The 13,405-nt window shown below is 49.4% G+C and overlaps 1 protein-coding gene across 8 annotated transcripts in view; it reads left to right on the top strand.

The window, feature by feature from the left end:
- sif (guanine nucleotide exchange factor still life) overlaps positions 1–9,909 on the top strand; it is a 214,516-nt gene extending 204,607 nt beyond the window's left edge. For all 8 annotated transcript variants that reach the window (XM_089570560.1, XM_089570559.1, XM_089570562.1 and 5 more), the window contains 4 exons: positions 1,655–1,773; positions 2,284–2,460; positions 2,702–2,889; positions 4,091–9,909. In XM_089570560.1, coding sequence (XP_089426686.1) covers positions 1,655–1,773; positions 2,284–2,460; positions 2,702–2,889; positions 4,091–4,826 — 1,220 coding nt within the window. In that variant the 3' untranslated portion in view covers positions 4,827–9,909. The remainder of the gene's footprint in view (positions 1–1,654; positions 1,774–2,283; positions 2,461–2,701; positions 2,890–4,090) is intronic.
- The last annotated feature ends 3,496 nt before the right edge of the window (positions 9,910–13,405 follow it).

Below are 13,405 nucleotides of genomic sequence, written 5' to 3'. Positions count from 1 at the left end.
ATTTGAGCTTGGCCGATTTGGACCAAAATCTATGTCCAGCCATAGTTGACTTTGCCCGATACCATGGCGACTTCCAAACTTGACCGGGCCATTGCAAAAATTTGGCACAGGCAACGTTTCTAGATAAAGACTGTTGGGAAACTGCGCCGGCGAGCCAGAGAGCAGAGCGGCCCCACGCGATCGCCGTCTAGGCGGTGGCGCTGCGGTCGCTTAGGATGAGCGCGTCGTCTGCTACTCCCAGCTCAACGTTTTTAGATAATATTATCAGCATAAACTACGAGGAGGCAAGCGGCACGTCATGTTTCTCTAAACCGCGGAAAGAAGGGCTTCCAGTTTTTTCCGATATTTACAGCCAGAAGCTCAACCTCGAACATCCTGCCCTCACATACCCCAGACGTAGAGCGCACGCGGACTTCGCAATTCGTAGATGAGCGTCTAGAAGCAGCCGCCCTCCGGCGCAGACGATGCGCGGTAATCATTCGCGCAGCAAACTGTGACCAAGCGCAGCCAATGGGCGCCGCGGCGGTGAAGAGAAATCGTGGCCTCTGAGATCAAGCGCGATGATGCTCGGGCTGGTCACGGAGGCCATTGGAAAACAAACGCGGTACTCCCACTACCCGAGAGATGGCGCTGGCATCTCTTTGAGATGAAATCGGCGACAGAAAGGGGCCGCATACCCGGAGCAAGTTTTCCAACTGTCTTTATCTAGAAACGTTGGCACAGGTCACCCCCGGAATTCGAGCTTGGCCTATTTGGACCAAAATCTATGTCCAACCATAGTTGACTTTGCCCGATACCATGGCGACTTCCAAACTTGACCCGGGCCATTGCAAAAATTTGGCCCAGGTCACCTCCGGAATTTGAGCTTGGCCAATTTTGGCCAAAATCGACGTCCAACCATAATTGACCGTGTCCGACACGATGGCGACCTCCAGATTTGACCTGAATCATTTCCGAAAATTTGGTCCGGGCCACCCCCGAAAAAGTAGTTCACAGCTTTGAGATTTGCGCCATCTCGTTGCCGTGGTGTCGCTTGCGGCGTCGCCGTTTACGTCATCGCGCTTTCGCACGTCACGCATAGGTTTAAGCGAAAGTCAACCTTTGGTTCACTTTCTACACCCATCACCCTTTTCAAACTCGGTGGGTTAGCTGAATGAATGACATCACCAAGCCTTGCCATTTTTAAAACGCATGTTTGCAAAACAGGTGCAACCTGCAGCTAGACATGTAATTTCATCTCATGAGTTGTTTCAAGCAAGACGTTTTTTTTTTCTTATCTTGCCGCTTCAAAACATAAGTAAAAAAGAATTCACAGGAACACGTAACTTCACTATGCGTCGGCAGTGCGAAAGCATTCGCAGCTATTAATGCAGGCCTTTACCGGAAGGGACGTCCGGTTTGGTAATGTCGCTTCCCTCCAACCAATGAGGAATTTCCGATCTGGGGACATCAGTTCCGTCCAGCCAACGGGTGAATTTTATGACCAACAACGCAATTTGGGTTCCATGGGGATTCTAATGATATCGCATCAAAACGGGCGTAACGCTGGGTGGGCGCTTGTATTTTGTATGTTGTCCGTGAGAATAGTTTGTAGATGTGCTTATAAAGAAGCAAATACGTTACCATTTTGTGTTCTCCTTTCACTGCACTGCAGAAGCCCTCAAGGGTATGGAAAGAGTCGCCGAACACATAAACGAAATGCAGAGGATCCACGAGGAATACGGAGCCATCTTCGACCACTTGTACCGGCAGCACGTCAAATCCTCAAAGCAGGTAAAGTTAGGCCCGAGCGAGGATGTTACGGAATGCAAAAAAAAATAGCACAGAAGGAAGCTGTCGATAGCGAAAGTGATTTTTTGTTCTGTCATTGCTTGATGCTATATGTACGTTTATTGTTTTATGTCTGTCTATGTTTCTGTTACTGTAAATAGGAGCACAGGAGTTAATTCTTTCCGCTTGGTGTAAAGTTAGCAGGTAGAAACGATGACGGTTTCGCTAGCTGAACTGTCCCACAATGTAGGGTCGGCATCGTAGAAGATAGGTCGACCAGGGCTGCTTTATTACAATGGACGAATATCGTTTTTTTTTTTCTTGATGTGAAAGGGGGGTTCGAGATTATTGAGTGAGGGCTGCTTTCTTTGAATGATTATACTATGAAGAGTGCAGATGCGCGGAGTTTATAACGCGCCTGCCCATAACCAAATATTCATTTTCGCCTTGTTTGAGATTTTCTAACTTTTTTTCGTCTTCTATTCACTGCTCTGCTCTTTTTACCCTCTCCAGCATGTGGACCTGAGCCCTGGGGAGCTGTTATACTACGGCGGCGTGGAGTGGCTCAACATCTCCGAGTTCTTGGGCAAGATCAAGAAGGGACTGGAGTTGCATGCCATGTGCTTTGTGTTCAAGACGGCCGTGGTCTTCCTCTGCAAGGAGCGCATTCGGCAGAAAAAGAAGCTCATGGTCAGTGTCGTGCTTCCTCGCCCTGTACACACCCAGCAGATCGGCTGCTTTCACATGAGGCGCACTTAAGAAACAATGCTAGAGGACGAAGGTTGTAGTGATTGCTTAAGACATTTGTGGCATCCACCTTCGCTTCCTTATTATCTATGCTCTGTCCTGTCGCGATTGTCTTGTGATTCCCAAATCGATGATGTGATATGGGCACCTGTGAATGGTCCGACTGTTGATTTTTTTTTTCCAGGGAGGATCTAGCAAGAACAACTCAGCCGAGGTGGAGATAATCCGCTACCAGGTGCTAATCCCTGTGACCGAAGTCCAGGTTCGAGCCAGCAGTCAGAAGGACGCGGACTCGCACTATCTCTGGGAGCTGGTACACCTCAAGTCGCAGATCCAGCGACGTTCCGAGAAAGTCTACCAGCTTTCCAACAGGTACGCGTTTTGTCCGACCCATTAGTTTAGCTGGACTTGGGAGAACTTTGTGCTGGGTTGGTTAAGACGTTTCTGTTATTTGCGAAGCGCCAGACACAGAAAGACGGAAAGGGCGCAGACGGAAAACACTGATCCAAGTTCTACCCGTACGCCTTCTTTGTCGCTATGTGCGTGGTGCTTCGCAAATAATGCTTCGACGTTGTCATCCAACTAGCTTTGGTTGACGTACTCCAGCACGCACTTTGCCCTTTGTATTATTGTGGACAATGTTCCTTTCTAGGTTTTATTCCAACACACTTGTGACAGCCGATAGTAATAAATTCTGCGGATGAGTAGGTCTGGCCAGATGTACTAAAAGGCGCAATAGCGCCGCTGTTTCGTGAGCTCCTAATCCCGCTTTTATTCCTATTATATTGTTACGTGCTGGCAAGCAGAAGAACGGGATTACGTACGTTTTAATGGCCGCCATGTCTAGAACGAACACTTTTTCCTGCGCCACTTAGAGCAAAATGCACTCTGACATTAACTTCTAGTGGGTACTGGGCCGCCCAGTCAAGTCATATTTCTCTAATACTGCAATAAGCGGTAGCGTTCGCCTGGCGTCCTTCTGCAGATCACTTCACAGAATGTGTCACTTTATACTTAACATACCATGAATGAAGCGCTCTACCAAAGTTTGCTTTGAGCCGCCGCCGTGGTTCGGTGGTTATGGTGCTCGGCTTCTGACCCGAAAGACGCGGTTTCGATCCCGGCCGCGGCGGTCGACTTTCGATGAGGGCGAAATTTTAAAGGCCCGTGTACTTTGCGATGTCAGTGCTCGTTAAAGGACGAAATTTTCGTGGTCGAAATTTTCGGAGCCCTTCACTACGGCGTCTCTTATAGGTTGAGTCGCTTTGGGACGTTAAATTCACATAAACCAAACCTAAACCAAAGTTTACTTTGAAAGAAGGTCGATCAAAATACGTAAGTAGAGCTGGCCCTTTGCGTGTCTGAGCATGTATATTGTCATATCTGTCACATGAGTAAAAGGTTATGGGTTTTGGTCCGCTGACATGATTGTGACTCACGTGCGGCGTGTAATAGTATACAGCAGTGTATAGTGGGTAGTGCTCTGCCCCTTGTTTACAGAGATCCACTTTGATATAGTAACCTCCCTTTACACAATGCAAGGTTCAATATAAACGAATCGATTCGTTCGCAGCACGAGCGAGTTCCGGAACGCCTTCCTGCGCACCATCCGGCAGATCATCCGTGAGTCGGTGCGCAACATGACCGTGCCGGCGACCAAGCCGGCCGTGCGCGAGAAGCCCGGCACCCTTCGGCGGCTGGGCGGCGGCGCCGAAGGCTCGAGCGCCGCCTCGGCGGGGCCCTCCACGTCGTCCATGTCGCGCACGCTGAGCGGCAAGAAGCGCAACAAGTCGTCGCAGCGCCACTCGGCGGGCGACGCCATCGAGACGTACGACAACGTGCCCGACCCGCGGCTGCCGGGGCCCAGCTTCCGCGGCACGCGCAGCCGCACCGTGGCCGACTCCATGAACGGCATGAGCGCGTCGGCACGGGAGCTGGCCTCCGAGGAGGACTCGGAACGCTCGGACCGCTCCGACCGCTCCGAGCCCAAGGCGCCCACCAGCCTGAGCAGCGCGTCCTCCCTGTCGTCGTCCGGCGCCACGGCGCGGCTGATCCAGTCGAGCCAGCCGCCCAGCTCGTACCAGCCGCCGGCTGAGCAGGCCGGCTCGCCCGTGTGGAAGCCCAGGGCCTCGTCGGCCGACCGCGCGGGGCCCTCGGGGCTCAACCGGCCCGACGTCAAGGAGCAGTTTTTCGTGTACGAAGACTACGGCGGCGCCGCCGTCTACCAGCAGCGGAGCCACGTGCAACAGCAGCAACAGCAACAGCAGCAACAGCAGACCCCTTCATCTTCCAAGCAGTCCGAGTGCTGACTGGTGCCAAAGTATAGCGCCGCCCGCCGCCGCCGCCGGGCCTGCGGCTCCTGAGCCGGGGAAGGGGGGGCGGCTTTGTACATACGCAAGCTATATAGGGAGGCCGGCGCGGCGCCCACAGCTCAACTTTTCACACCACGCGGCCCCGAGTGGCCGGGGGAGGCGCACAAGGCCGGTTGATCTCTTTGTCGGCGCTGGACAAAGGCGCGTGTCTCCTCCTTTCTCCCGGATCAGAGTACCTGACTTTTACATCGGGGCGAGGGTTTCGTACCTACAAGAGCAAACGCGAAGCAGCAGCGCTAACCAAACCAACGCTTCGGCCAAAAACCCCCACGGCTGTCTCGTGCACGTGTCCGCGCTACGTCGCCGACACGTCGTTGCAACTTTTCCTCCAAGAGCCGCTCCGTGGCAGCACATCAGGCGTGCTTTCTTTTCTCTTCTCTCTGTCCTCGCTATTCGCTTTCGTTTGTTTTCCTCGCATCCTCGTTTGCTCTGTGCATCGCTGAGCCGTGCGTTCAGTCGACGCCCCGTTGACTCCGTGTGGTCACACACTGCGACGAGCGCTCACCGACTGTCGTTGTCATCTCGTTTCCCTTGTACATACTCGTACTTAAAAACACCCCCTCAGAACATGGTAAAACATCGAAGTGCGTGGTACTGTGGGCAGGGCAGAGCACATTCGGTCTTACGCAGGTCGCCGTTCGAAATGGAGTCGCTAAGCCTGCGGTCAAACGTGCGCATAAACGCACGGCGTTTCCAGATGCACTGGCGTCAGAGAAAGAAAAAAATGTCATTTTTTGTTGCAGTCTTCATCATTTTCTTTCCGGCCTCAATGATCGCGATGATCTCTAGAAAACGCGTTTGAAGTAAGCATGGTTAGAAAGCAGTGGACTAGTAGTGGCGATTCGATCAAGGTTAGAGGTCAAGACTGATTGTCGAATGCATGCATGGTCTCTATCTTGCTAACGGCGCGACAGTGCTGCTGCAGCACAGCGGACTTTAGCTTATCTAACCGCGAGAGGCTGAAGGGAGCCGCCTCTGCCGTCGCGTTAAGTTCTTTCGCGACGTTGTGCTAAGTCGAAGCAAGATATCGAGGAGCACTGCCACGTCTCCGGACGAATTTTCAAGGCGCCGCTTCTACGGGGTCTGCTTGGTTCAGTCGTAAAACTTCAGGCATTTCCATATTAAGTCTTGCGCACAATCTGTGCGCTCTGAAAATCCAATAACAGCAAGAGAAAGGCAGAGAGAACTCGAGCTGCGATGACACGCGCGCGTAGATGACATTTGGGTTCTAGGTTGTACTACGTTCACTATAATACGGGGGCGCATTTCACTGCGTCTACTGACGCCTTGCCTGCCAGCGGAGCAAGATGGTCCAGATGTAGGGCAAATTTTGAACGCAGCCTAACGCTTCGGCCGTATTTCCTACTTCTGACTAGAAGCACTGCTTTCACTGCGTCATTGACGAGTTTTCTTCTTTTATGTTTTCGAAGAAGCATTCCCAATGAGACGGCGGTTCTATGTTGAGAGCGTGGCTGCTTGTAATGCACACGCTTGTACAAGAGGGGACCAGGACAGCCTCTAATATATCCTCCTTGTACGCCTTCCGTTCCCATTTGACCCTGGAGCGTATATCTTACTCTGCGTCATTCGCTTAACAGCGAGGGATCGTTCGAGCACTGGCGGCTTCTACTTGCTCCATTTCATTTCCGAATGACCAACGTCGTCTTTTCATTTTTTCTCCGTCTATCCTCGACTGAGTGGTATATAACGAACCTGGTGCAAATGCGTCGCGCGCGGTTTCCTTTAGGGTGTGGGTGGAGTACGAGAGCAGTCGTATTTTGTATCTCACCGTGTGAACATGTCGACACTCAGTCTCGCGCCCGCGAGACGTCTTAGCCGGTGTACAGGACGCGACTCATCTATAACAGTTGCGCCATTGGCGATGGTCCGAATGGGGTCTCGGCACTCGCGATGCATTACGACATTTCTATTCGCGCACTATACCATGCGTTCATTTCGTTTGGGATAGGGAGGTGTGCTCGCCCCGCCAGTTGAGGCACGTACACACTCACACACAGACGTGGCTGCAACACGGAGCATATCAAATGCGAGACATAATGAGGATTCCCATCATCACCTTGCTTGCAGGGCGTGCCGTGTGCGGCTCGCTCGAAGACATGAGTAGCGACTGCGTCTCCCTTTTGCCTTGGACTGGAAAGGGCGAAGCCAGCAAATGCACTAGCCATTGTGTCTTGTTGCATGGGCAGCCATCGGCTCTTGGTGTTGCCTCCGAGGAGCGGCATTTCAACGTGCGTTGCGTACACCTTCCGAGCTTTGCGTTGCTTTTTTTTCCCCAAGCGCTCACGGAGACTGCAATCGTGCAATGGGGGCTCCCAGTGCTCGCCCATGTTTGTGTGACGGAGCCACCTCAAGTCAAGAGCTCTCCGCTTTGAGCTTCTGCAGCGGCCGGCACTCGTGCAATGCCAGAAATTACTCGACATTAAGAAGAAAAAAAAAGATGCATTTGTTTTGTTGGTGTGCTAAAGCATTACTAGTCACTGGTGGTGTGTGGATAACGTTTACGCATGAGTACCCTCCTCTTATCCAGGTTTTTTCACGTGCAACATACAAATGTCGTTTTGTCCCCCCAAACCCCCGCCCGTTTTATGCGTACCGCAGATTGGACTGTGGGTGTTTGGAGACGCTGTTTGTACAATAATGAACTGGAATCGACACAAATGCAAACACGATTGCTGGAGAGATGTGTATAAATAATGGAGTTGTGTCGAAACCATGCTCAAGCCGTTTTTAAAGACGATGTTTCCGACGACACATCCATGGAGAATATAGAGTGGCCGGTGAGTTTCATGAGTAGATGCGCGAATGTCATCACATCGTTTCATGGTACACCATTCCCTGTCAGACACTCAGTTCGACGCGCAAGTTCTCGTAACGTCATACACGAAGAGAATAAATGCTATGATGAGACTTTTTATTCTATAGATCCAGAATGTATTAAAAGAACAAACTGGTGTGTACTACTCGACCTATGCTACGCTGTTCTTAAGAATATGAATTTCCACTAGTCTTCATATATTACATTTGGTGCTGTGTATAAACAAAATGTCGACGCTGTTCCGCTTGTTTGTATTTATTATTTTCTTTCGTAGAGGTGTGTACCTAATAGTGACGTCGCTTCAGCTACCCGAAGAGCGTTGTTGTTCTTTGTGCCGCGTTGACTCGCTCTTTCTTTTCGCCAAAGTACTTCGTCTGATGTGTTGTTGCTCGTAGGTGTCTACTAGCCTTGTAGGAATATAAAGTACAGCCCAGCTGAAAGTAACTAAAAGGTCGGGGAGTTGTGGGGAAAAGCCTGAATAAACACTAACACACGCACACGAATGCACACACGCTTAACACAGATATATACGAGACTATGGTATATATTATATATATTATACAAAATCACGAAATATATAGAGAGAAGAAATAGGCCGATTGTAGAAGAGAAGAAAGGCTACCACAAGTTCGAGAAGCTCACTTCATTCGATATATTTAAGCGATAGCACTATACTAGGTGGCATCTACAGACTAGAGGGTCTAGGACACGGAGAAAGGAGGAAATGCTCTCCTCTCGAGTTGGCCACCCGTTAGCTGGGAAGGGGGGCAGTGTTTTCAAAGTGACTGGGTGTCCTGTACAGGAGGGAGAGGTTACGCGAGGGGGAAGGTGTTGCGACGAAAAAAAAAAAAAAACCATGAGCTTCTTCTAGATGTGGGTCGGTTCGGCTCAGACGTGTACTAGTGTTGTTTTCGATCTTCCTTTATTTATTAACTTATTTCTCGTTTTTCTTTTCCGGTAGTGAGCAGGAAGAAAAAAAAACATAGCTCTACACTTATATTGTACACTTAACGTGTGAAGAAACATATTTGACTGTTTGTGTGCGTGCGTGCGTCGAAGAATGTGTGTTGCGGTGCGCCGTTTGAAATGTAGCGTGTTTTTCGCGACGTTGTTCCAGCTTGAGCGAAGATCAATTGTAATACTTGTCCTCTTCGAAGCGCCCATTTGTTTTGGTTCTAGCGTACGATAAGTTCTATATTACAAGCTTTCCTGTTCATTTTTTTTCCTCCTCCCTCTTTTGCTTCGCGATATTTCAGGGTCACTCAAGTGATTAAGGAAGAAAACAAACATTTCAGCCTACACGCGGAGCCTTCTGGGGGCTCTAGGAGTTGCAGTGATATGAAGAAAACGTTTTAAACCCGGAAACTTTTGTGTTCATTATTGCTGTCTTGTTGCTTTGTTAGAATTCGTTGCCTCCAGTTGTCGTTACTCTCGCCGTCAGCGCCTTTCTTTTGCCCTCTCCACAAACGACCCATTAATTCATTTCTTCCCGCATTTCGTGCGTGCGATGGGCCGGTACATAATGTAGGTGCAATATGTTATGTGGAAAAAGAAGTACTGTATCTCCCTGTGCTACGTACACCCTTAAGTTACACAGGGCTAGTGCTAACAAAACGAGGGAAAAGAAAGCGCTCGTCGCGCTGCGAGAACGTTGGCTCGTCATGTGAGTGTGTCTAAAGCGGGGCAAGCGTACGTGTATATATGTATTTTAACTGGCTCCTGTACAGGTTAATCTTTTTATGCTTACGCCGTTTAGTGTGGACTCCCTCTCCGCAAGCGTTTTTTCTTACGGCATAGACTATAACACAATATATATAATTGGCGTTGGTTCTTCTGGCGCTATATTCGCTTATCCGCCACGGCTTGCTGTTGCCATTCTGTTCTCTCGACTTTTTTTTTTTCTTTCTTTTTCTTTATTTCTCTTTCTTTTATTGGGTGCGCGACTGTGAAGACGACGCGTTTAGCTCGCCAAACGAGTCGCTCGTTTCGCGCTCGCTAGTGCAAAACAGGACAGGTCTGACGGTGGAGGGCGCTTAGCGCGGTTTAGCGTCGGATCGTGCAGCCAGCAGTGTGTGAATGCAATGGCAGGCTTGTGTTTAAGCGCTCTCGCGGCTGATGGTGACCAAGGTGACGCCACCTTTCGGAGAGATGTGAAAACATGTGCCAATTGTTTCTCAAAGCGTAGACCTGTTTCTTCTCCTTTGTCGCGTGTCTCACGAACAACGGAGCACTGCACAACCGGGCTGTTTTCGCACCGGCAGCAGTACTCTGTGCCGTGTACATGGGGCGCTCAAGTCGCTTCCGTGCGAGCACGGAAATGCGCATAACAGGGTTGACATGGATAGCCGGATCAAATATAGCCAAATCAGACCACACGGCGCTTCGAAACTTTCGTTTTTCTTCTTTCATCTTCTCTGGAGGCGTTATTACCGTGTAGCACGCTTAGTTGCCAGTGTGTTTTGAGGCGTTCTATGCTATAGGTAAGCTTATATGACTGGTTTTAGATACTGATTATTACTCTGCAGTGAACGTTTACAAATAAATAGTTTTCTCTGCGTATTGAGACATTCTTCTTTGCGGAGCGAAAGCCAGCCTTCTGGTTCAGAGCAGTGAGAGCATTTTAGTAAAAGGAACAAGAATGCGAATCTGTATTATCCTGTATTGTGTGATCTCTCAAACGTTAGAGCAGAAGAAAAAAAAATCCGGAAAAAGGAATGTAGGTGCACTATAAGTGCACTGTGGCAGAGCACTGCTTTACCGATTGGTAACGTTCTTATTATTCCGACAACTGCCACCGTTAAGATCTTAAAGAGTACTGTTCTTTTTGACACGAAATCTGTATGGGCAGCTGGCAATTGCTGCACGCAGCCCAGCGACCAGCTTGGCACACGCGTTAAAGGCCTAAGTCAATCGGATTAAGTTTCACAACGCGCTCAAAATCCCGTCTGTTCAGAGTGACTTGCGCGTGCGAGCGACAGCGCCACTCGCGTTTACTTCTGCCGACAGAAGCATCGCGTCGCTTTACTGTCGGCGAGACTCCAATGTGGAATCGTGGACTGTTGCTTGACTTGGGGCAACGAATATGATCTGCGCCATTTTGTTCCTTCAAGCGCCGACCTTATGCGGTGAACGTCTTGGGTTCGTTTGTGTCTCTCTTTGGGCGCCTGTGTTTTGTGCAAGGTGGTGTTTTCCACGGATGCGGTGATCCAAAGGACAAAAAAAAGTGGGCTTCACTGTCGCCGTAGACGCCACTGAAACAAATTCACGTGGTAACCGCAGTACCACCTACTCTTGCAGAACTTTAGGGTGACTTCCTCTGACAATGAGTGAAATAAAAGGAAAATATTAACCACGCTGCATGGTCACTTGTACAGTGCTCCTTACTTTACGTATACCCTCGTACGTATACCGCTGACGACTGGCTCGACACACAGGAGCCAAGAAGCGTCTGCAAGTACGTCATTAAGCCGGCAGTCGCTGCATTCGAGGCCTTTGCACCACATTAGCGCTCCGTCCAAGGGATGGATCGTTTGGTATGCCCTTTACTGGTGGTGGCAGTACCGCTACAACAGTGAGTATGAAAAAAAAAAACATGTTCTGAAGGGCAAACGACGGATTCACACTGACATCATCACTGGTTAATCATTAACTTGTATCAGTGCACCCGTATGCATCCAATCTGTACAGTCATAAACAGGGACCTAGTGTGCTGTGTGAAAGCATTCCTTTACTTTTCTCAGAATGAGCTTTGTACAAGTCTATTCGAGAGCCTTTACGTGGATGTACCCTGATCCCAGGGTGTAGGAAGAAACGTCCCCGGAACACACATCCCCGGAAAAAAGGTCCCTGGAAAAAGGGTCCCCTGAGGAAGTACCGTGTAGGAAAAAATGTCCCCAAGAGAAGAAAAAAATTTCTTCCGGAACCCACTTGACAGAAAATTGCCCCCTTTATTAGACTCTTCTTTGGATTTGAGAATAGATGTAAGCATGAAGTATTTTCTAGTACCAGACCGCGCCATGTTCATGCAGCCCAGATCATGCAAAGCACTTCTGCAGGTGACTTCACAGAAGCGCCGAACGATCCAGAGACGCACTTGCTCTGGACCACCCTTTCGCCGCCATCACTGTTCTTCATGGAGGCCCCGTATCTGTTCGCTTCCGTGCCGACATCTGTAATCGTTGTAGCTTGCAATGTTACAGCTTGCCCAGAAGAAAGGCAGTCCAAGCCTTGATATCACGGTGAAGAAACGCAGCTGGAAGCAAAGAAGCTTCAGCATGGTTGTTCGTCCTGTGTCCTCCATCAAGAGTTGCCGCCTGGACACTCCACATTGCAGGGGGATAGGTGGGAGGTGTTCGCCGCAAGGTTACGATGTTGTTTGCTCTGTTTATCCTCTTGTACGTATTAGAAACATATGTGGTATCAAAGTAGTCTACTAGGAATTCTCCACTATTAGAGCAGCTCTTGCGTTTAATACAGCACCAGCGGGTCTTGTCTTGCATACATAAAGCCGTCAAGGCATAGATTTACGCCTCCTTTGCTCGACTTGGTGGTCTCTATCCTGAAATTAAATAGTATTAAATCGATACTGGAACAAGTATTCAACTTTTAGCGCTCTTCATACCGTTACATGACGTCCGCTTTAAGTCGTACACTTACCTTGCAAGAGCTGGTGCAAGCGCGAAGCTGCGGTCTCCAGGTGCAGTGCATAGGCGCTTAACTACCACTCCCTAAATATTGCGTCGGCGTCATGTGATAGCTCGATGGTAGTGTAGAGGACACGCGCAGTCGTTGTGCCTATCGAAACACGATGCTCAGCAAGAAACTTTCCGTCGTGATGTCAAAGTGCCTTCGTTATGATCCGATGAGAGATAATTTTTTACACTTGCTTTCTGCAATCCACGATATTTGCTTGTATTTAGCTCGTATTTAGTTTGTGTATCGAGATGTCCTTCCCATCATGTGTTTTCTTCCAAACCTTCCAAGCGCTGAGCGGCAAACCACGGCCACACTTGCGTTGCTCTGACCATGCCTTTGCGTTTACGGGTCAGTGACTCGTCCCACCGGCAAACAACTTGTATCCGCCTCATACGAGCCGTACATGCATGCAATTCGCATGCATGTACACATGCGAGGCGGCCGGATGCTCAAATTACGGCGGTTTACGATACGTTTGATTTCACCTGTTTGGGGACATTTTTTCCTACTTCGCAAATCAGGACATTATGTCCGGGGATGTATATTCCGGGGACGTTTTTTCCGGGGACGTATCTTCCGGGGACGTTTTTTCTGGGGACATTTTTTCCGGCTCCCCTGATCCCAGTCGAAAAAACACGACATAATTTTTTCTCTCATCACAGAAGACTTTTTTGTATTTTTGGCCATGAATTTGCACTATAGCAAGTGAAAATTTTGCAGTAAGAACAAAATTTTCTGTAGCATAGCGCTGTCCCAAGTCATAGCGACATAACTACAGAAACGTACTACCCAAAAAGTACCATACAGTAATAAACAATAATCTCTCGGTACATCAAAACGACCGAACATTTTGTATCATTTTACACGATTCTGTCCCTAGGGTCCAGGTCATGCTGGTGGACAGAGCGCACTAAAAGGCCAAGGCATATGGCCTCCTGGGCTAAGGACGTGCGAAGACCCTCGCCTGCTCATTTGGCCAATAAAG

This window comes from Amblyomma mixtum, chromosome 2, assembly GCF_055824585.1.
Source record: "Amblyomma mixtum isolate Tamu chromosome 2, ASM5582458v1, whole genome shotgun sequence".
NCBI lineage: Eukaryota > Metazoa > Arthropoda > Arachnida > Ixodida > Ixodidae > Amblyomma > Amblyomma mixtum.
The sequence above is the reverse complement of the archived record's forward strand: the minus strand, read 5'-3'. Positions and strand labels throughout refer to the sequence as shown.